The sequence below is a fragment of the Squalius cephalus genome (genome assembly GCF_949319135.1).
Source record: "Squalius cephalus genome assembly, chromosome: 18".
Taxonomy (NCBI): domain Eukaryota; kingdom Metazoa; phylum Chordata; class Actinopteri; order Cypriniformes; family Leuciscidae; genus Squalius; species Squalius cephalus.
The window spans coordinates 14,791,959-14,817,066 of NC_137139.1; the positions used below are offsets into that span (position 1 = coordinate 14,791,959).

Here is a 25,108-nt window from a genome sequence, read left to right on the forward strand (position 1 = left end):
CTGTTTTCTATTTGAATATATTTAAAAATGTAATTTTTTTCTGTGACGGCAAAGCTGCATTTTCATTCTAATATGCTGATTTGGTGCTCAAGTAACATTATTTTTATTATCAATGTTAAAAATGTATATATATATATATATAAATGTATGTGTGTATATATATATATATATATGTATGTTAAAAATAAATATGAATGATTGTTAAACTGTTAAACAGCTAATAACATTATCTGCTTAAGTTTTTGTGAAAACTAATAATTTTTTTTCTGGAATTATTTGTTGAAAAAAGTTCAAAAGGACAGCATTTATTTGAAATAGAAATCTTTTGTAACTATCTTTCACTTTTGATCAATTTAAAGCCCAGATTATATATGTATACACAATAATTATATCCCATTTCATAAAACACATTAATGCGAAATAAAGTGCATGATTTATCCTAAAAAAAGGTCAAATAATGGGAAATATTGTATCCCAAAAGTAAGATTTAACATTTTTTTGGGACTATTCCAATAAAGAATAGTCGACTGCATCTTGCAAAACCTAGCGCTCAGAAGCACACAGCATGATGGGAGACTGCACCGTGCAAATTGCATTCATCCCTAATTTTCTTACCTGATTTGCATAATTCCTACTGAATCGCTAAAACAACACAGAGAGCGAGCAAGCGAAGTCCCTCCAGAATTTCCAATTAACTGTTTCTTTAAGAGAAAATGCTAAGGTGGTCTTAGATCAGCAGAGCACACACATACACACACACACACACACACACACACACACACACACAACACTGCTTTCGGCCCTGCTGTCCATTAACAGTTATGTGCGCAGGACATCCGTGCCTGAGGCGGCAGTTTGACTCTTTGCCCTGTGTTTTTCCACAGCCTCGCCCCCAGACTTTTCCAGAAGCCCCCTCAGAGCTCTGCTTAAAGCCAAGACGGGCAGCACAGTCACCATGGAGTGCAGACCGCAGGCCTTTCCCACAGCAGCCAGCCTGTGGAGGAAAGGCAATGAACCGCTGCAGAGCACTGAGAGGTACGGATACAATCTTCCTCTCCCTTTTCTTGTCCTTAATTCCTCCGTATCCCTTCCTCCTAACCATCTATTCATACAAGGCTTCACCCCAGGAGCCCTGCTATGTTCACACTATCTGTGCACAGGCTGCAACTTAACAGTTATCAAAAGGAAGCTGCATTGCCAATTGTGGTAGCTCACTGACCATAACACTCATGAATTATGAAGCAGGTCATTAGGCCTGGCCGGCAGGAGGTCGCTCGTCATTTTGGGTTGAGTCTGTCAAGGGTGAAATGATTCCTGGTAGGAGGCCACTTGAGGAAGCACAGTGGATCGCAAGCTTGGCTCTTTTTATAATGAAGTTGGATTAAATAGTATGGGGCGAATCCTGTCAAGGGTGGAGAAATGTTGTGGGAAAACAATAGATTTGCATTAAGCCACAGTGGTTTGTTTTGAGAGCGTTTGGTGAGACATCCGCAGTCCAATTTAACTGTAAGCGCATTGCCAGGGAAAAACTTCCCATCAAACATCAAAGAAAAAACTGTATCACAGTTTCCACAAAAAAATATTAAGCCGCACAACTGCTTTCAACATTGATAATAATAAGAAATGTTTCTTGAGCATCAAATCATCATATTAGAATGATTTCTGAAGGATCATGTGACACTGTAATGTAATGATGCTGAAAATTCAGCTTTAACATCACAGGAATAAATTACATTTTAAAATTATTAAAATTGATTTCACAATATTACTGTTTTAACTGTATATTTAATCAGATAAATGCAGCCTTGAAGAGCATAAGAGACTTAGCTCTAGATATACTGCACATCCCCAAAAAAATATACCTTCATTGAAAAATCATTGAAAATATTTAAATGTTAAAGGGTTAGTTCACCCAAAAATGAAAATTCTGTCAGTAATTACTCACCCTCATGTTGTTCCAACCCCGTAAGACCTTCGTTCATCTTCGGAACACAAATTAAGATATTTTTGATGAAATCTGAGAGCTGATCACTCCTCCATAGGCTGCTAGGTGGCCCAAACTTGCTGGCCCAGAAAAGTTATTAAAGAGATCGTTAATATAGTCCAACCACTACAGTGGTTCAATCTTAAGTATATCAAGCGACGAGAATACTTTTTGTGTGCAAAAACAAACAAAAATAACGACTTTATTCCACTTTTCATTTCCTTCTCTCTGGGCCTCGTAGTGTTTTTGCGCTGCGCGTCTGTGTTATACGTCATCACGCATCACACACATGACCAGCATCGGCCAATTGTGAGCCTACGTGGTGACGTGTAACACAGACGCGCTGCGCTAAAACACTACGCGAACTCACTGGAGGCCCAGAGAGAAGGAAATGAAAAGTGGAATAAAGTCGTTATTTTTGTTTGTTTTTGCACACAAAAAGTATTCTCGTCGCTTGATATACTTAAGATTGAGCCACTGGAGTCACTTGGACTATATTAACGATCTCTTTAATAACTTTTCTGGGCCAGCAAGTTTGGGCCACCTAGAAGCCTATGGAGAAGTGATCCAGCTCCCAGATTTAATCAAAAATATCTTAATTTGTGTTCCGAAGATGAACGAAGGTCTTACGCGGTTGGAACAACATGAGGGTGAGTAATTACTGACAGAATTTTCATTTTTGGGTGAACTATCCCTTTAATATTAATGTCTAGATATAAACTACAGTTGTTATATGCAGTTATTGTAAAGGGTTAAAGTGTCACAGATGCCAGTTACAGGTAAATAGCAAGCACTTCAAATGATAGGCACTTAACATGCACATGAGGCAAATAAGGTTTGTATTTTTTAAGATTAAGAGTATGTTCAAACGGTCATGAAGGGTCGGAAGGAAATCTGATTCAAATAATGGGGTGGTAGATTGAGCGACGCAGCCCGCTGTTATAGCTTGTCGGCTTTATGTTTGAATGACTGTTTCGTGTGAGCGCACTTTCTTCAGCTTCATCGGCTCTCGGGCAGCTGCACGCACAGAGACATGGAGAGTGTCCGATGTACTGTACAAAGATTTATGTGCCAATCAAAAGAAACACATTATGTTCTTTTTAACACATTTCTACTGTTCCCGAAAGATAAAACACATTTGTACTCGGGAATGTAGCTCCATTATGAGTTAACCAAGTTTCAATTTGATTTGAGAGGATTGTGCTTCTCTCCTTTAGGATAACTTTTCTCCCTGATGGAACACTTAGAATTACAAATGTGACCAAGATGGACGGGGGAAACTATGCATGCTTGGCTAGAAACCAGTTTGGAGCGGCCAGCACTACGGGAAGACTGCTGGTCACAGGTAAGGATTACTGTAACCGTATTACGGTTCGGGCTTTATCCTAGCTTCTCCTGCAGATACAAGTCATTTTAAAGTGTCATTCAACTGTGGGAATGTTATGTGGGAAGTGGTGATTTGTCTGCAAACTCTGGGGGCTTCAGGCAACTGTTCTTGGTACGGCTGGACAATTAATCAAAATCATGACAGTTTCTTAAAGGCATAGTTCCCCCAGGAAGGAAAATTCAGTCATCATAGACTCACCCTCTTGTTGTTGCAAATGTTTCTTTCCTCTGTGGAGCACAAAAGAAGATATTTGAGGTATGTCTTTTTGTCCATACACTGAATAGTCAATGGGGTCCAACAGTTTGAAGCTCCAAAAAGGAAATAAATGTAGCGTAAATGTACATCATACAACTGTAGTCTTCTGAATTTATAAACTAGCTGCGTCTGAATACACATATGTATAGTAGGTGCTACATTTGTTTTGACACTTGCTTCACAAACGTTAAAAACATACATTGAATATAGTATAAATGTGCATAGAATGCAATTCAGACGTACTACATCCGCCATGATTGACAGTGACAGCAATATTATTGATCTGACTGTACTGACGCTGTTGTATGAGAACTGAACTGAGCTGGACGATGACATTATTTTTTGCAGAACTGCTTTATAGATGAAATGAACTAATTTAATAATTGATCATCTTTACAATGGAACTGAATCAACACTGAACTGACTTCAGCTGTTATCACTGTAAAGCTGCTTTGAAACAACCTGTATTGTATAAAGCGCTATATAAATAAAGTTGACTTGACTTGAATGTCATGTGACCTCCATCAGTTGCGTCGCTTCACTGACATTCACACCTCCTCTCATGGCCTCTTAGGATAGTAAAGTGTCCAGTGAATGCACACTTCAGAAGGTCATCCAGGTACTTTTTGCCTGCTATTTTGAGTACTGTGAATTCAGACATACTATTTGGCTTACATAATATTTTTTGCCTACCATATAGTGTGGAAGTAGGCATATTCAGGTGCAGGGAATCGTTTAGTATGATGAACAGAGTGACATTTAAGTTGTTAATTCCTTTCAAATCAAGTTTTTGTGTGAAGACGTCAACATGTTCAGTCATGTGACATGCAGGTTTCATGTTATCAGGTAATCAAAAATTTTGATTTCGACTCTGTATACATGAATTGATCAATGATTTACTTGAAAACTTGGTCACACTTTAGTTTAGGGTTCAATTCTCACTATTAACTATTAACTACGACTTCTGCCTCAAACTCCTAATTGCTGCATATTAATAGTAAGAAAGGTAGTTAAAGCTGCAGTCCGTAGTTTTTCCTTCATCTCTGTTTGAAATCTGCAATTGCAGTTATTCGCGGAATTATCAACTTTATGTGGGTTTATCTTTATCTTCAGTTGTCACTGGTGATTGTCATTTGAACCTTTCTGGATCCGCCATCAAATTGATAAGTTTAATTATATGAAGTGCTGTAAGAAAAGTCTATAAATCTCCACCTCCAACATCCTCACACGCAATATAGCCTACTAGCCGAGACTCCTTCTTTATGTGTACAGATGTGACGTAATGACGCAATATAGCCTACAAGCTGAGACTCCTTCTTTATGTGTACAGATGTGACGTAATGACGCAATATAGCCTACTAGCCGAGACTCCTTCTTTTTGTGTACGGATGTGACGTAATGACGCAATATAGCCTACTAGCCGAGACTCCTTCTTTATGTGTACGGATGTGACGTAATGGCGCAATATAGCCTACTAGCCGAGACTCCTTCTTTATGTGTACAGATGTGACGTAATGACGCAATATAGCCTACTAGCCGAGACTCCTTCTTTATGTGTACGGATGTGACGTAATGACGCAATATAGCCTACTAGCCGAGACTCCTTCTTTATGTGTACAGATGTGACGTAATGACGCAATATAGCCTACAAGCTGAGACTCCTTCTTTATGTGTACAGATGTGACGTAATGACGCAATATAGCCTACAAGCTGAGACTCCTTCTTTTTGTGTACGGATGTGACGTAATGACGCAATATAGCCTACTAGCCGAGACTCCTTCTTTATGTGTACGGATGTGACGTAATGACGCAATATAGCCTACTAGCCGAGACTCCTTCTTTATGTGTACGGATGTGACGTAATGGCGCAATATAGCCTACTAGCCGAGACTCCTTCTTTATGTGTACAGATGTGACGTAATGACGCAATATAGCCTACTAGCCGAGACTCCTTCTTTATGTGTACGGATGTGACGTAATGACGCAATATAGCCTACTAGCCGAGACTCCTTCTTTATGTGTACGGATGTGACGTAATGACGCAATATAGCCTACTAGCCGAGACTCCTTCTTTATGTGTACGGATGTGACGTAATGACGCAATATAGCCTACTAGCCGAGACTCCTTCTTTATGTGTACGGATGTGACGTAATGACGCAATATAGCCTACTAGCCGAGACTCCTTCTTTATGTGTACGGATGTGACGTAATGACGCAATATAGCCTACTAGCCGAGACTCCTTCTTCATGTGTACGGATGTGACGTAATGACGCAATATAGCCTACTAGCCGAGACTCCTTCTTTATGTGTACGGATGTGACGTAATGACGCAATATAGCCTACTAGCCGAGACTCCTTCTTTATGTGTACAGATGTGACGTAATGACGCAATATAGCCTACTAGCCGAGACTCCTTCTTTATGTGTACGGATGTGACGTAATGACGCAATATAGCCTACTAGCCGAGACTCCTTCTTTATGTGTACAGATGTGACGTAATGACGCAATATAGCCTACTAGCCGAGACTCCTTCTTTATGTGTACGGATGTGACGTAATGACGCAATATAGCCTACTAGCCGAGACTCCTTCTTTATGTGTACAGATGTGACGTAATGACGCAATATAGCCTACTAGCCGAGACTCCTTCTTTATGTGTACAGATGTGACGTAATGACGCAATATAGCCTACTAGCTGAGACTCCTTCTTTATGTGTACGGATGTGACGTAATGACGCAATATAGCCTACTAGCCGAGACTCCTTCTTTATGTGTACGGATGTGACGTAATGACGCAATATAGCCTACTAGCCGAGACTCCTTCTTTATGTGTACTGATGTGACGTAATGACGCAATATAGCCTACTAGCCGAGACTCCTTCTTTATGTGTACGGATGTGACGTAATGACGCAATATAGCCTACTAGCTGAGACTCCTTCTTTATGTGTACGGATGTGACGTAATGACGCAATATAGCCTACTAGCCGAGACTCCTTCTTTATGTGTACAGATGTGACGTAATGACGCAATATAGCCTACTAGCCGAGACTCCTTCTTTATGTGTACGGATGTGACGTAATGACGCAATATAGCCTACTAGCCGAGACTCCTTCTTTATGTGTACTGATGTGACGTAATGACGCAATATAGCCTACTAGCTGAGACTCCTTCTTTATGTGTACAGATGTGACGTAATGACGCAATATAGCCTACTAGCCGAGACTCCTTCTTTATGTGTACAGATGTGACGTAATGACGCAATATAGCCTACTAGCCGAGACTCCTTCTTTATGTGTACAGATGTGACGTAATGACGCAATATAGCCTACTAGCTGAGACTCCTTCTTTATGTGTACAGATGTGACGTAATGACGCAATATAGCCTACTAGCCGAGACTCCTTCTTTATGTGTACAGATGTGACGTAATGACGCAATATAGCCTACTAGCCGAGACTCCTTCTTTATGTGTACAGATGTGACGTAATGACGCAAAGACATGCTCGAATTTTCCGCGGAAATCCACCAGTACCACTGGAATTAAAAACATTATTACAAGCTTACCGTTTTGAATCGAGCTAGCACAAGCCAATAGTTTTGAACACTGGCTGGTAATGTACTTGCTCAAAAATGTATTTTGGACAATTTTTAACTCAAAAAAGTTACGGACTGCAGCTTTAAGTTTAGGTATTGGGTAGGATTAAAGGAGAACTCCGGTCAATTTTAACATTGAGCTCATTTTTTTGTACATTTGGAGTGCTGTCAATACAGAGAACAACGACAAAAATCGGTGTTGCCTACACCGTGTTATCCTCTTTTTAAAATTTGCACCCTGTTGACTTCAATGGGGCAAGTACTAAACCTGCTTTTAGCCTCTTAACATCCTTGATGTGTCATTACAAGTGCACAGAAAATGTGAGTGATTCCTTCAGAGTGAACACGAGTGAGTCTGACTGCAGTAGATGTGAAAGATATGTATAAAAATGATGTTATTTAAGCCAGCGCAAATACCTTTGTTTACATCCTGTTTTTCGGTTGAAGTCCAAAGTAGTCGATTGCAGAGTTCACACGCATAGGTTTAATACCTATGATCACGCGCGTGAACTCGGCAATCGACTACTTTGGACTTCAACCGAAAAACAGGATGTAAACAAAGGTATTTGCGCTGGCTTAAATAACATCATTTTTATACATATCTTTCACATCTACTGCAGTCAGACTCACTCGTGTTCACTCAGAAGGAATCACTCACATTTTCTGTGCACTTGTAATGACACATCAAGGATGTTAAGAGGCTAAAAGCAGGTTTAGTACTTGCCCCATTGAAGTCAACAGGGTGCAAATTTTAAAAATAGAATAACTCGGTGTAGGCAACACCGATTTTTGTCGTTGTTCTCTGTATTGACAGCACTCCAAATGTACAAAAAAATGAGCTCAATGTTAAAATTGACCGGAGTTCTCCTTTAAGGGATGTAGAATATGGTCATGTAGAATAAGGCATTAATATGTGTTTTATGAGTACTAATAAACAGCCAATATACTAGTAATATGCATGCTAATAAGCAACTAGTTAATAGAGGGTATGCGCGTGACGTCACCATTGGTCGGAGTGACTGCGGTTATGCCCACTGAGTGGCAAAAAGACTGAGCGGCAGCATTTGTTTTCAGCGTGAATGCCACGAAAAACACATCTAAAACGGGAAAGAGCTTTGCGATTGACTGTACAACTACATTTGACAAGAAATCTGAGGTATATTTTTACAGACTGCCGAAAGCTACAGAACAGAGAAGCAAATGGATCGATGCAATTCACAGAAACAACTGGACTCCAGGCAGCGAAAGGTGGATTTGTAGTTATCATTTTGTGTCAACATGCTGACTTTTGTGGTAAAATTATACCCTATATATTGTATTGTTATATGTTGTATTGACAACTCATCAATTAAATATTAACCACCATATATTCTGCATAAGTGGACGTTTTTTAAAGGGGTGGTTGATTATGATTTCACTTTTCTAACTTTAGTTAGTGTGTAATGTCGCTGTTTGAGCATAAACAACATCTGCAAAGTTGCAACGCTCAAAGTTCAAAGCAAAGGAAGATATTTGCTTTTAAAGAAAAGGACTACAACAAACGGCTGGAAGGGACTACACAACATTCCTCCAGGATTAGTGACATCACTAACCCTAAAATTTACATAAACCCCGCCCCCGGGAACAAGCAGTCCATGTTGAGAAGAGGAAAAGTTGTTGTATAAGAGTACATTTGTGAGTCAGCTCAAACTTTAGCATCAGTCTTTTCACATGCAATAGAAAGTCACTCTGTGTGCATCTCACAACAGTTCCTATACGAGTGATTTATAGATTACCATGACAGAATATGCTAATTGAAGATAGTTAACCTTTCTAACCATTCAGAGACGTCCTGTTGCATTCTACATGTTGTCACTTCTTCTTGAGTATCTCCATCTTTGTCTGACTCCGTTTTAACATTAAAGGTAGAACAGTTTCTGTCATTTTAGTGTGTCTGCGTGAGGTAATCGCAGCTGAAACCCCGCCCTCTGCAGCAGCTCATTTGCATTTAAAGTGCCAGGCACAAAACGGTGCGTTTTTGCTCACCCTCAAAAAGTGACAACTTTAACATGCTATATAAAAATATCTGTGGGGTATTTTGTGCTAAAACTTCACACACACACTCTGGGGACATCAGAGATATATTTTACATCTTGTTAAAAGGGCATTATACCACCCCTTTAAATAAACACTGACCAAAAAAACTATACAAGTTTTAAGGCTGGTTGATATGACGATATAAATAATTAAAACAAGTCATCACCCGGATTTAGACATATATTGTATTTATATAAAGCGTTCACAGGCAAATTAGCTTTATGTTTTCCCCGGTGTCGAAATCAGGCACATATAAATGTCAGGAAACAGGATTCCTAACAATGCATTACCTCTAGTGAGAATTGGACCCTAAAGGAAAGTAATAGCAAAACTTGAAACCACTACAGTTGTATGAATTACTTTTACACTAACTTTGTGTCATTTTTGGAGCTTGAAACTGTTGGACCCCATTGACTTGCATTGTATGAACAAAAACATTCGACAGAATAAAGAAAATCATACGAGTTTGGGACAACATGAGGGTAAATGAGGATTTTTTTTTGGTGAACTATCCTATCCTATCCTAACCTGGCAGTTACGCCAGAACAACAGATAGATTGAGCTGAAAGAGTAAATACAAAGGTGATCTGCACAGAAGGACTTCTGTTTCATGTAGTTTGTTCTGTTTTATATAATGCATTCTGACAGAAAAGTTGTTTGATTGCTTTCTGGGGCTTACATGCTCCTCTAGTATAACGCCATGGGTTAAGCGGTTCAGCTCTCCAACTGGCAGGTTTTTTTTTTTTTTCTCAGCTCAACTCAACTGGGATAGGAAACAGTGGCTTTTTGTGTGTTGTTATAATTACCCATTTTCACGCTCTGCTTATGGCATTGCAATTACCCTGGATTACACTAATGGACTGTGTGAGGGTGTAGGTTATAGGTTGAGCGTGCACAATTTAGAGAGAAAAATATAGAACGCTGCATTTGCACTCTGGGTTTTACTGAGATTACTACAGTACATCACAGTATTTTACAGCTAACTCCGCCCCAGCAGATTTGAATATGAATCTGAAAGGAAGCAATTGGGCAAATGTAAAAACATTGATGTAGTTAAAGGGGTTATATCAATTAAATAAAAATAGATATGTCCTTGATTGTTTGAAATAAGAGTTCATCACGCTATTGAAACGTTTTAATTTACAGAACAGAAAAATTCCCTCCCGGAAATTTATTTTGCATGTTTCTGGTCTTTTTTTTTAATCCAATCAGATGCGCTCTACTATGAGAATGCCCCTCCCCTTGATGTCACCTACAACTGACTAGCAAGTTGTAGACATAACTAAACCCCATTTTTTTTAAAGGACAATCATTTCTATATGTTCCACCAAAAAAAATATACCAATACTTGCTATGGAAGCTTGTTTCTGCCTCAGAATAAAAAATAAAAAAGGTAATTGTGAATTTTTATCTTGCAATTCTGCCTTTTTATCTCAGAATTGCGTGATATAAACTCACAATTGCGAGATATAAACTCACAATTGCGTGTTATAAAGTCGGAATTGCGAGGTAAAAAGTTGCAATTATCTTTTGTACCGAAACAAGCTTCCATACAAATCGATTCTACAATCATAACAGTAATTCTGTTTTATTTTAATGTTTTATATATTTTTTTATAAATAAAAGAGTGTGTGTAGTTATCTTTTAGCTTCTGCCATGAGAGTGAGAATCTTTTCCCTAAAATAATAGATAAAGCTTTATCATCCTACCAAGTGGGTGGAAGTAAAAATCCCATTCATTTTCTCCATAGAGAAATGGGTTTTTAGCGATATTGTATAAACCTTTCAAGACAGACCTACTTTGAGCTCCACGCTTGTTAATGTGCTTCTATAGAAGTCCATCGCAATGCTTCATCATGGGATTAGTAGATCATTCATTAATACAAACACTGCCTCTTACCACGGTATCTTTGTTGTGATTGGTTGGTTTGGTTCCAGGCTCAGAACTCTTGTCCAATTTCAGGTTTTACAACAATGTTTTCCTTATGAGATCAGGTTGAAAAAATTGCCTATTTAATTTTGTGGTTAAGCAAGAGAATTTATGTATTTATTATTCATTTAATATTGATTGAATCAACCTTATGACTGGCCATTGAGTAAAGCTGAGTGTGATTTTGAGCAGATCCCACACAAATCACCCAGGGTCCAGTGGACATGGAGATCATCGTCGGGGAGAGCATTGTATTGCCCTGCCAGATCTCCTGTGACCCTGCTCTGGAAGTTTCATTCTCCTGGGCCTTCAATGGGCAGCTCCTCAATAAACTAGACCAGCATTATGAGCATGTGGGAGGGGTAAGTCATATCTTATTAGATATCTTCTCTGTCCATATTCTGTTCTGTCTACTGTTGTGTCATAAAACTGGAGAAAGATTTTCCACCTATATCAAGCATTTCAACCTCACCAAACAGTCTCTTAAAGGTGCACTCTGTAAGTTTTTTGGTTTATGTTGCTGTTTTTGTTTATGGCAGTTGTCTTGAACTAATTTTAATTCAAAGTCAGCATGAAATGGAAGTTGTGATAGAATTTTCTTCCCTCTCGTGACATATTTGATGAACGGCTTCTCAAACAAGAAAAAATGTAGGGCGGGACTTGATTTTGTCTATTGGAATTGATTGGATGGTTGTGCTTTGCTATTGGTCGATCTCATGTGAGTGACAGGTTGTCCCGCCCTCGTGCCAGTAAACACGTCATCAGAGGGAGGGGAAGTTAATTTGATCAAAGTTCACGAGGGCACGTGAATAAAAAAATCAGTTATGTGCATGGATAAATCATTTATAATTAATACTGCAATATTCCATAAAAACAAGAATTGTCAATTTTGCTTTCATGGTGACTTTAATTTAATTGAATTGGAAAAAAAGAAAAAAAGAGTTTGGATACTCAAATGACTGGAGTCTGATTCATACTCAATGTGAATTCACATTATTTTAAACCAGAAGTACTATAAAAGTACTATAAATTTCTTTGTGTAAAACCTTTCTAAAGAGATAAAAATACTGAGTGCACCTTAAATGTCATGGTACCGTATACTAACTCTTACAACAAATTAATTTATTATACTTTTTATACTCAGCAAATGTCAGATTCTAAACAGATGAATCCCATTAGTTTACTGTGCAATGCTTGAACCAGACCTACTGTTAAAATGTGGAAGACTTCAGGAATCAATTTATCCCTTTCTTTTCGAGCTTTTAGCTGTTGCTTCCACTGCAACCCACTATGTTGACTTTGAGCTTCTTTTCCCTCCTCTTCACTGAATAAAAATCAATCCATCAAAGTTATGCCTTCAAGGATCTCAAGTGTAATATCCTCATAAGGCTTTTGAATGGTCAGATCTCAGATTGCTTTTCTCTGGGATGTAATGACGTCTTTCTGGAAATAGTAATGACTGAGAGAATGCCCTAATGAGGACTGACTGGTCAATATTGGATGTGCATGACTCAACTGAGCCATCCTTAAACAGATTTATTAATCAAAGCCATCAAAAAGATGATTTCTTTCTCAAATAAGGTTGCATAGTTCAAGGATCTAAATTAGTTTGTTTTCTGCATTTTGGAAGCAATGGTAAAATAAAATGATTTTTGACTTTTATACAATTATGATCATTTCAAAATGTGGGGGTTTTCGACGTTTGGACACACGCATACTGTAGGAAACGCACTCATCTTCATTTAAGCCGGTGATTCTTCTCGATAATTATATTCCGGTTCTTATGAATTCTCCGATGCCACCCGTCTTGTAGGATTATCAGCATGAAGTTCACAGCTTGGATGAACTCATTTCCATAATGAAACGAAATTTGTAGCCTAATGTCCTTACTGCTGAAATTGCAGATTTACCTCTTGTTTGCCAACCACAATCTCACCCTTAGATAAGAGCATACATCTTATCTCATGTAATTTAACTGATTTGAAATCCAAGCGCCTTTTATTAAATTAGTGAAGTTGTCCGTGCCGAAGACTTCACAGACAATGTCAACACCCGAGCGAATCAGCGTCTATGAATAGCAATAAAGAATCCATTCCATTAAAAAATTAAGATTTTTGACAGATGGGGAAATAAAGTAGGAATTAACCCTTAAATGCATGAGTGTTTCGCCAATCATTATTACATATTTGGTGAATCGTTTTTTAACGACCCAGTAATTAAGGAGCTCATTTTGATTATAACTAGTAGTAGTAGTAGTAGTAGTAGTAGTAGTAGTAGTATACTTTATTGTCCTTGAAAGGAAATTTGTTGTGGACTACATGTTGCTGCATGGACAGCAAGCTCTTTTTACTTGATATTTACATGTATCATCATGATTATATGTGGACATATCATATTTACTTTACCTGTACTTCATCTATTCCCTTGATTGAGTACTTTTAAAGTTCACCTCCACTCTTATGAACAACTTTCATCTTTATTAGATTAACAAAGGCATTTAATTGTCGTGTGTGGATTTAGTATTCATCACTTGCACAGTTTCGTATCACAGGGTTTCGGCACACTGAATCCAATCACACTACCTCTTAAATGTGATTAAGTTCTAATTAGCCAATTAGCGAGTGAGTTTGGTAGCTGGGTTCTGCGCGGTGCCGAAGGAGCCTAAGGGTTGGCCAGAGGGAATGTTTATCCATGACGGACATTTCAAATGTAGCAGCGAACAGCCTTTGCCAAAAGTCATCCATTAGCTGTGGAGTTGGGCCACATTTTCATTCCCAAACCCAGCAGGGTGTCTACACTTACTGAATCACTTGCTGGGGAATATAGCAAACAACTCACACATCTTCCTGTCGCTTTAAAGTCTCTGCTGATAGAGTGGATAGTAATGTGTATGTGTGTTGTTTATATCTCTAGAGTACATCTGGAGATTTGATGATACGGAATATACAGCTGAAACACGCCGGAAAGTACGTCTGCGTGGTCGACACGGATGTCGAGAGTTTATCGGCTGCGGCTATTTTAATCGTGAAAGGTAAGAGAACGGTTGGGAATTGGAAGGAAAATCTGATAGAAAGACAAAAATGCTGTCCTTGCTTTGCCATGGAAATGTATCTGTCTGTTGAATTGATCCGTTATTACATGTTCCATTAGATGTAATTAGAGGAACATATCAAAGCTGTTGATCAAAGGTCACAAATGAGTTTCAGCCGGATCAATAACTTTCAATTGAAATTAGATTGGCATGCCAACTTTTACTGCCAGAGCCTATAATAATGCTTTATAACAGCATCGCAGGCTGTAAAAGTAACAATCGCTGCAAGCACAAAACGCAAGTAAAAACTGGCTGTAACGTGCAAATAAAACCAGTTGGTTTAACTAAAGAGCCTCACTTAAAATGATTTCAATTATGACAAAACAAGTATTAATATCAGCTAAAACAACAAAAAATCAAGATATATGCTATTTTAATTAACCAATTTTACCTATTATTATTGTACCTACTTTTATTTTACCTACTATTTTACCTATCCTATGAAACATATCCTATTTTAATCAACAACAGGGTTTTTTTGTTGTTTTTTTTGCCAAATTATAAACGTGTGATTTCTAGATGTGGAAAAGTCATGTAAATTCATATAATCATAAAACTCAATTGGGAATATAAAAGCACTGGATATACATTTTTCTAGTTATGACGAGCTCTAAAATACTAGAATAAAATCAAACGAAATTGTGAGTATTCTTTAAAATCACTAACCCTAATCTTTATCCAGTAAATCATGAGGCTGGCTTGCGAATATTGTTATGGACAATGGAGGGCCTTGGTGCCAAAAGGTTGAGATTCACAGAAGAAAAATGAATGTATGTTTGACGGGGCTTTTTAAGTGAGAAACAAAGACTGTCTGATCTCGTAAGTGATGCTACGAGGTAATTTCACTTCTTTATATTTTCCCCCAAACGTGTGCGAATTTGACAAAGCAAGACAGTTCTCGGCACATTTTAATTGGAAGAACCAATTAAAGATGTGCAGAGAGAAATGCCTGCTTGCAGACGTGCTGTAGCTGTTAAGAAAACAGCTCTGAACGCTCAAGCCTCTGAAAAGCTTCACTGTGGTTCTCCAAGAGATCTAGTGTTCCCACAAAAGCAACAGCTTAAAATGTAATAACACCTTTTAGAGACTGGTCTTATATCACAGAGCTTTAGTGAGGCGATAAGAGGAGAGCTTCCTGGCAGGGGGGTGAGTAAGGTTAGATGTCAGTGAAGGTAACTTCATTTCTAATTGCTAATTCACTGCTAATTGTCTGATTGAATCAGGTCCCCCAGGAGCTCCAGATGGTGTAACAGTGGAGGAGATCACGGACAGCACGGCTCAGCTTTCTTGGAGACCCGGCCAGGATAATGGCAGCCCCATCACAAGCTATATCATCCAGGCCAAGACAGCTTTCACAGTGGGCTGGCAAGCGGTGAACACGGGTAACAATACAGGATTAGCTAAAGCTAGTCAAGCGGAGCATCAATTCAGCGAGAGGCTGAAATTACCATAGCACATCTCGTATGCTTTTTAGAAAGAAGCTTATGCTCGCTTTGAGTACATATAAGGGCCTCTAAGTATTAACGCAAAACGACTTAATCTGCTCTCTTGCCCTGCTGCTCGAATTCCAATTCATTGGAACAACATCCCACCCAGAAAGAGACATGGAACAGAACACGTTTTTTATGTTTCGTGACATTTCTGGCTTACTGTAAACATTGGCTCAAAATTAGGCTGCTGTTGTTGACTTTTCTGCGCTGTGTAATCCAGGTCTTTATGGTTAAACCGAGGCTTTTCTGTTTGCTCTCAGTCCCGGAGGTGATTGATGGCAACACCTTGACGGCAACGGTGGTGGATCTGAACGCATGGGTGGAGTATGAGTTCAGAGTGCTGGCCAGAAACAGCGTTGGCGTGGGGGAACCGAGTCCCGCATCTCTTAAAACAAGAACTGAAGATGCAGGTGAATCACCAACAGTGTTCATTTGTACTAGTGCTGGGCAACGATTAATCGCATCCAAAATAAAAGTTTGTGTTTACATAATATATGTGTGTACTGTGTATAACTATTTTGTATATAACAAAACACATATATGCATGTATATATTTAAGAAATATTTGCATATATTTTAGCATAATTTATATTATATATAAATATAAATATATATAAATAACAAATTTTTCGTAAATATATACACGTATATGTGTGTATTTATTATACAAAATGATTATACACAGTACGCACACATGTATTATGTAAACACAAACTTTTATTTTGGATGTGATTAATTGCGATTAATCGTTGCCCAGCACTCATTTATACAATATTTTTTTATATTGATGTCCACTTTAGACACTCTACTAACTATAAGTAGCTTAGCAACTACATATAAGCTAACTCTCATTAAATTGTTAGTAGACTGTTAGGTCATGTTTAGGGGTTTGGGTTAGTAGAATAAGTTGACATGTAGTTGCAAAGTTAATTATAGTCAGTCAGTAGAATGTCTGTTGGGGAACCATCAAAATAAAGTGTTAGCCGATATTAAACAGACAGTCTACTGATGCTTTAATGACTAATAGTTATGTACTTGCAAAGTTACTTATAGTCAGTAGAATGTCTGTTGGGGGAAACAACACAATAAAGAGTTAGCAGATATTAAGCAGACAGTCTACTAATACTCTAATGAGAGTTGTTGACATGTAGTTGCAAAGTTACTTGTAGTTAGAAGAATGTCTGAAGTGGACTCTAAATACAGTGTTACCCTTTTTTTATTAAAGTCATATCAGAAAATAACCTTTAAATTGTTTAAAACTTTGATCAAAACAACTTTTGTTAATTCACTTTTTGCTAGTAAATTTGTTGACCCGATAGACCAAGTGGTCAGAAGCAAACTAGAAGCAAAATTGACAATTCACAGACATAACTGACAGAATCTTCTTGATTTGATATAATGCCACTAAGGTGACAAGCTTTGGCAAGTCCAGTGATAAATTTCATCCTCAAAATGTATAAATTCCACATCAGATTAGTCAGCCAATCAGAACAGAGCTTGCCAGATCGAGAAAGCACAATCCAGTTTTGTGTGAAGCATGTATCAGATGGTCAGTGAGCGACTGTGGGCGGCCTGTGGGTGTGCTGTCTGATGTTGAATCCACCAATGTTTAAGTGCCCGTATTCTTCAAATGACCATTCCTCAAGTGCCTCTTTGTATATAGAATGAATTCTTCGAGCATTTTTGTTGAGAGACTCTTGGCAAATGGTGAAATTCACTAGAAACAAAGCCCGTTAACTCAGACACTGCCCACAGAATCTTTTAAAAGCAGTTGCTAAGGGACCGGAGCTTTGTTTCTTTTGATACTTGATAATGAGGCTTTGAGTAAAATGAAAAAAAAAAAAAAAAATAAACAATGAGGAAGGCTGCACTGAATCTGCTGTTCTGAAAACATGACTTTTTTTTCTTTATTTCCCCGTACGCAGTTCCTGACACGGCCCCCACCGATGTCGGAGGTGGGGGTGGCTCCAAGTCAGAGTTGGTAATAACATGGGAGGTAAGTCATCTGTCTATATTATCACTCCCTCTGTGCGAGGTAATAGTTTTGGCTAATTAAATGGAATTGAATGGAGGTGTTTATTACCTCAGTCAAAGCCAAGCCTGTTTTCCATCTGGGCCCTTTACTCCCGTAATGGCATTCAATTCAGATTTGGTTGTATATTAAAAAGCGGTTCATTTGCGCTCTCGAGAGGTTGCATCACTTTGCAGAAACTGTGTGGGATTTGGAAAGGCACTGGGTGTGAACCTGAGGCCGAATCTGGTCTGTATGTTTTAATATCACTATAGTTTTTTGTTTCCCTCCCAGCCTGTGCCTGAAGACCTACAAAACGGAGATGGTTTCGGCTACATCATCGCTTTGCGGCCGCTGGGAGAGGTCAACTGGACACACGCCGTCACCTCCGTACCGGCTCAGTCCCGTTACGTGTACCGGAACGAGAGCATCCTGCCCTTTTCTCCATTTAGCGTCAAAGTGGGTGCCTACAACACCAAAGGCCAGGGACCGTTCAGCCCCGTTACCATTGTGTTCTCGGCTGAGAATGGTGAGACTTACCTTTTCAGTCATTTCCAGTGTTTTCAATGGATTTTTCTCTTTGCTGTTTCTGTATTTTTCTGTCTTTTGTAAGGTGCATAAAACTTTCAAAGGAGGCTGGAATTGATTATTTCACCACCAGCACTATATTATTTGCAGAGCTGAAAGAACATGGCATTTTGTAACAAATGGTCAAGGAAAAGAGAGATAGACTAAAGATTTAGATTACATAATGGTGTATAATTGTATTGGTTTCTCCAACACGATTGGTGGCAATTTTCTGTTCTTTTAGCAATAATTTATCATTTCTTAACAGGAAGTGTATTTGCTATTTTGCAAAAGGTCCAAATGTGCAATTTTCCTTTTTTCTAGTACCTTCAAAGTAGAGCATGTACATACTGTTGTGTTGTAAATGTCAGGTGGTTTTAGAGTATCTTGCTCAGCAATTGAAGCACCAGTGCTGGAAGGATCTTTCAGCTGGTTAGGATCTGTTTGAGATGAGCTTTTACAGCGTGGAGTGACGGGAAGACAGCGGTGTGTCAGGAAGCTGCAGCATTAATTGAATTCCTGTTCAGATACTATTCCTTTGTGTCAGTCAACTATCCTGTTAAAATAAAGACCGGTAATTTACCATTTTAGAGACAAAAGATTTTTGCATCAGGCATTTACAAATGACTTTCATAAGCCTCAAATTTGTGCTTCTGTTCTCATCTTGTCTTGTCTCTTCTCTCCTCCTCTTTTAGTCTCTTCTCATCCCTTCTCTTCTAGTCTTGTTGTTTTGGCTTCTTCTAATCTCTTCCCTTCTCTTGATCTCATCTTGTATTCTCGGGTTTCATCTCATCTCTTTCAGTTTTGTCTTGTTTTTCAGTCTTGTCTCATTCTGGTCTTCTTGTCTCAGCTCGTCTCGTTGATCTCGTCTTTTCTCGTTTCATCTTCTCTTCTCTTTCAGTCCTGTTTCGGCTTCACTCCTTGAATCCTAGCTGTTCTCTTTTCGTCTCCTCTATTCTCTTCCCTTCTCTCGATCTTGTCTTCTCTCGTTTCTTCTTTGCTCTTTTTATTTCCTCATCTCTGTCAGTTTTGTCTCATATCCATCTCTCTTCGTTCTGTCCTCCTCTCTTTTCCTGTCTCATTTCATCTTGTCTCTTCTCTTTCAGTCTTGTCTCATTTTCTCTTCTCATCTATTTTAGTCTCATCTCGGCTTCTCTCCCATTTCCATCGTAGTTCTTCTCGCCTCCTTTAGTCACTTCACTTCTCTTGAGCTCATTTTTGTCTTCTCTCATTTGATCTCATCTCTTTTCTTTCAGTGTTGTCTCATTATGGACATCGCATCTCGCTTCATCTTGTTTTTTTCAGTCTTCTATATCGTTTTCGCTTCTCTTCTGTCCTCTTCTCATTTTGATCTTCTCACCACGTAGTCTTATCCATGCTTATCTCTATTCTCCTGTCTCGTCTTATCTCATCTCTTTTCTTTCAGACTTGTTTTCTCTTCTCTTTTCTTCTCTTCTCTCGATTTATCACATATCTTGTCTTACTGTAGTTTTTGTCTTGTTTACATCTCTCTTCATTGCATCCTCTACTCTTTTTTTTTATTTTACTCTCTTCTCTTTCTGTCTTGTTTCATCTTCTCATTTCTCCTCCTCTTCTTTCCTGTCTTTATGTATTCATCTTTTTCTCTTTCTTCACAGAGCCCAGTGGCGTTCCAGACGGCGTGTGGGCCAGAAGCATTTCTGCCACTGAAATTGAAGTGAACTGGCACATTCTCAGCACTTCCCCAGAAAGAGTTTTGGGCTATGAGGTGCGTCCCTTCTTCTAAATGGAAATGACTCTCTGTCCGGTTTTGAAATGCACCGTGGGTTCTGTCAGAGTCTGTCATCTCCCACGCTGCACCTCAAAGTTCCCCTGTACCCATGGAAACGCTCCATTTGGAAATAAGAATAGGGCACCCTGTTTTTACCGTATGCATGGGGGGCCCTCTCTGCAGCATTGGCGAAATGGCTTTTCTTCATCTTTTTAAGGGCAGAGAACACATTATACATTCCTCTCTGAAACGCTTCATCCATGTCACCCCAAACCCAATGTGTGAAGGAAAGAATACTCCTGTATAATGATTCTCATGCACTGAACATAATGGCACCACAGCATTATAGTCTTTAGATCCCACAGTCTGTGCTTTCTCTCCGTCGCTCTTGAAATCAGGTGGTGTACTGGGAGGATGATACAAAACCAGAGACCATGGGCAAAGTCAGAGTGTCTGCCAATCAGAACAAGGTCAACATCAGTAGTCTGAGAGGATACACTCAGTATTTCCTGACAGTGAGCGCTTTCAACACGGCGGGCACTGGCCCTCTTTCTCCTACTATCAATGTGACCACCAAGAAGTCCCGTGAGTATACGCTTGTTCAATTAACCGTTCATTTAGGCCTCTTCTGCAGATTTATAAAAATCATTACAAATGTAGAAGTATTGTAAATGTAGAACTGTCAATTTTATTTTTTAAACAAGATAAAGAAATCTGTACGTTTTTAAAAATAATTGAGTGAAGTCTCAATCTCACTAAGGCTGCATTTATTTGATCAAAAATACAATAAAAACAATAATATTCTGAAATATGTTTTCTGTTTTAATATATATTCAAATGTAATTTATCAAAGCTACATTTTCAGCATCATTACTCCAGTCTTTAGTGTCACATGATCCTTCAGAAATCATTCTAATATGCTGATTTGCTGCTCAAGAAAAAATCACTTTGCTGCTTAATATTTTTGTGAAAACTGTGATGTATAATTTCAGGATTACTTGATGAATAGAAAGCTCAAAAGAACTGCATTGATTTGAAAAAGACATTTTTTTGTAACATTATAAGTGTCTTTCTCACTTTTGAACAATTTAATAATTCCTCGCTGAATAAAAGTATTCATTTCTTTCAAAACATTCTTACTGATCCCAAAATTTTTGAACGGTAGTCTATATATTTAAAGGATTAATGGTTATAACATTCTGTCATCATTCACTCGCCCTGTTCACTCAAACCTTTGATAGACATTTAAATAAATTTTCACGAAGAATAAAGCAAAAGTACTGTTAAAAGTACCTTTAAAGTAGTCCTTAACTCGTGTGCTATATATTCATATGACCTCCAAAGATATAATGTACAAATCATATGGACAACATGGAGTATGGAAGGTTTTTGTGTGTGTGTGTGTGTGTGTGTGTGTGTGTGCGTGCGTGCGTGCGTGCGTGCGTGCGTGCGTGCGTGTGTGTGTGTGTGGAAAAGAGCAGTGTTATAAACATTTCAGCAGTTTGGAATGACAGAATTGTCGTTTTTAGTTTTTATCTTAATTTTATCTGTGTAAGTATAATACATAATGAACAAACAGACAGCCAGGCGCCTCTCTTTCTCTCCTTCTCAGTGATGTTGTCACACGTGCACAGTAACTAATGGCTGTGTTTCCCCTCAGCACCCGGGCAGCCACCTTTGAACGTGGAGTGGAACCTGATTGGCTCGAAGCTCACTGTTCATTGGGAACCTGTCATTTCTCTGGAGATGGAGTCAGATGTTACTGGGTATCAGGTAAGTGCTTCCCAGCAATGTAAACCTCAAAGCCAAACTGTGAGGCATTATTTTCACATAATCCTATTAACTTGTTCTATTCCAGTGAGCATTCAGGATACAACTATATTAAAGTGCTTCTATTATTTCTCTTGTTGGACCATTACCCACCTTTGTGGTAACGGAAATTAAAAATAAAACTAATTTCTAACGCAGATCTACAGCATATATGCTGTACAGTATAGCGAAAACACCAGGTGTGCTAATAAACACTGCGGTTCCCCACAGTGTATTGATAATTTGATTTTACTTCCTTTATCGACTAAAATAGCTTGTGCTGAATAAATCTAAGAGGTTGTTAGCACCTCTCTCATTTGCTCTCTCCAGGTGACTTACAGGAGGAACCGGCATAAAGAAATGAACTCAATAACAACAAATCTGACCTCAGTGGAGCTCACCCTACCTGCAGATGACGATTACATCATTCAGATACGAGCGCTGAGCGACGGCGGGGAAGGCATGCCAACCGAACCCATCAACATACATAAACTTAGTAAGATCACGCTATTTTTCTATAATCTCATCAATTCGATACATTTGAGGATGGTGGTTTTCTGAAATGAGGGGTCATTTAAATTTTTTTAGTTATTTCTTTGTTTTTGTTTTTTTTTGTAGTCTTGAACACTACTGTTTGTTTGTTTTTTCAAAGAAATTCATTATTTTATTCAATAAGGATGCATTTATAATGTATCAAAAGTGACCAATTTCAAATAAATGCTTATCTTTTGAACTTTCTATTCATCAACGTATTCTGGAAAGAAATGTATCACAGTTCCCTCAAACATATTAAGCAGCACATCTGTTTAAATATTGATTATAATGGTTACCTGAGCATCAAATCATCATATTAGAATGATCTCTAAAGGATCATGTGACACTGAAGACTGGAGTAATGATGCTGAAAATTCAGCTTTGATCACAGAAATAAATGACATTTTAAAATATATTCAAATAGAAAACAGTTATTTTACATTGTAATTATATTTTACAACGTTACTGTTTTTACTGTATTTTTTTATTAAATAAATGCAGCCTTGGTGAGTATAAGACTTATTTTAAAAATATATATAAATCTTACCGATCACAAATGTTTCAGTTCTATTTAGACAGTTTCCGGATTAAGGAAATAGCTCAGTTATATGGCATGTAACACCGTCTTTTCACCATCCAATCAATTCCCAATGGATCAAATTAAGTCCCACCCTACATTTTTTCTATTCAAATAGAATAAAATTTTCTTTCTGAAAACTGCCTGACTCACAGATATCTCAGGTCACCGTGATTTTGCCATGACATGTTCCTGGATCATCATTTTTTGTTGATCCTGGAACAACATTTCTGTACAAAAATGTTGTCCCTACCCATAAACCTAACCCTACCCATAAGTTATCCCTAAAATCATATGGAAATGGTAGTTGAATAACACTGATGTAGAAGCACCTATCACTGGTTGTAAGCCTAAACTTGACATAAACTGTAAACTTGTCCCTCAAATCTGATTGGTTGATTGGAATGTTGTTCTAGGATCAACAAAGATGTTGATCCAGGTTCATAAACTTGGTGAAACGGCGTTCACCCTCCCTCACATTTACAGTTTAGGACATCTATGAAAATGCAACAAGCTCAAGGGAGGAAAAAAATGCTGCCTTCCTGATATCCCTGTTGTTAATTTAGAAAAATTAGTGATTTATGAATTCGATTGTATCAGTTGTTTATATTTCGGCTCATTTATTTCACGTCCGCATCCTCACACAATATTACATTTGCGTGCACGAGTTAAACCTGCAGGCGTGCGCAAAGCACATTCACTGCCCTCCGCTTTTCAAGGCCCATGATGTAAAAGATAAATATCCAATGCCAAGGGATATTAAACACACAGGCCCCTATAAAATAAACAATGCACAGTTGACCTCATAATGTTCTCGTCCTGTTCCCCCGAGTTAGCAGCGCAGGTGCAGTTTGCAGCGTAGACGTTCTGTTACGGCAGCCCACAGAGTTTAATGCGCATCTCCAAATGAGTTCTCACTGATTTGATGTGTCCTCCTCGTACACCTTTTATTCTCCACTGGGCTAAGCAGTCTGATCTTTATTAACTAGCCCAAGCTCTCGCCATCTATCTTGTCCCGCTCGTCTCCGTTCCCCCATGGATATAACGTCACAGGCTGATGCAACTGCAAGGGGCGACTGTTCTCTGTGGCTTATTGTTCACATTTTTCATTTAATGGCCTGCAATGCCTCGCTTTCACGAAAAAGCCCTGGATTTTACGGTTGTTAATGTTGGAAATTATTAGCTGTGCCAATAGCAAGGTTTTCCAACCTGCTTTAGCATTAATTAGTCATTTAGAACGGGGAAAAACTGCTCAGTGAGCGTCTACTGTAAGTCGATGTAAATCCGCGCAGAGCACAAGACTGTCCACCACCAGATTAAGAGCTAAACACTGATAAAACTATAATTTCATCCTTCAATTCCCAACGCTTACATTTTTCCTAAGGAGCACATGTGCTCTAAGTTGAAAAATGTAAACTTTAGGGCGCAATGAAACTTAACATCTTACTTTTTTCTTAATAAAGGGATACAAGGACACATTTACATTATTGTCATTTACTCACTCTCAACTTTTTTTCATCTGTTTAACACAAAAGAAGATATTTTAAAGAATGCTGGTAGCCAAACAGTTACGGTAGCTATTGACTTCCATAGTATTATGGTAGTAGTAAGTAAATGATGACAGAATTTTCATTTTTGGGTAAACCATCCCTTTAACTGTCAGTGTCCCGATAACGTTTTTTTGTTGACTTTTTCTCATATTTTAGTAATCATCTAGCCTGGAAATCCAGACCTAAATCTAAAAGATTAATGGTCTGGCGTCGAGTAATGAAAATCGGCCAGCTCGAGGGGCGGCACCAAGCATGCGTTTGAAAATCTCACTGCACGCAATTGGATAACACTACGACCAATCACAACAATACACTGGGTGACGGAGCTAACTGGTAGATTAGACTCTCGCCGTATCCGGTCGGCAAAACAGCAAAAACGCCCTTCTTGCAAAGGAACGATTCGGGCGCCGTCTTCTGTTCCTCTTTTAGAGAAAAAGTCTATATCTCTCATTGTAGCGGCCAAAGCCGTTTCAAACAAATGATGTTCATCCATAGCCATCTTGC

The 25,108-nt window shown here is 38.5% G+C and overlaps 1 protein-coding gene across 2 annotated transcripts in view; it reads left to right on the top strand.

Moving 5' to 3' along the window:
* The window catches only part of cntn3a.2 (contactin 3a, tandem duplicate 2), a 70,187-nt gene that overhangs the window by 42,546 nt on the left and 2,533 nt on the right, over positions 1–25,108 (top strand). For both annotated transcript variants that reach the window (XM_079848782.1, XM_079848783.1), the window contains 12 exons: positions 885–1,035; positions 3,202–3,329; positions 11,418–11,587; positions 14,139–14,256; positions 15,540–15,698; positions 16,067–16,216; positions 17,732–17,802; positions 18,112–18,346; positions 20,022–20,131; positions 20,533–20,719; positions 21,795–21,907; positions 22,274–22,439. In XM_079848782.1, the coding sequence (XP_079704908.1) occupies positions 885–1,035; positions 3,202–3,329; positions 11,418–11,587; positions 14,139–14,256; positions 15,540–15,698; positions 16,067–16,216; positions 17,732–17,802; positions 18,112–18,346; positions 20,022–20,131; positions 20,533–20,719; positions 21,795–21,907; positions 22,274–22,439 (1,758 nt within the window). The remainder of the gene's footprint in view (positions 1–884; positions 1,036–3,201; positions 3,330–11,417; positions 11,588–14,138; positions 14,257–15,539; positions 15,699–16,066; positions 16,217–17,731; positions 17,803–18,111; positions 18,347–20,021; positions 20,132–20,532; positions 20,720–21,794; positions 21,908–22,273; positions 22,440–25,108) is intronic.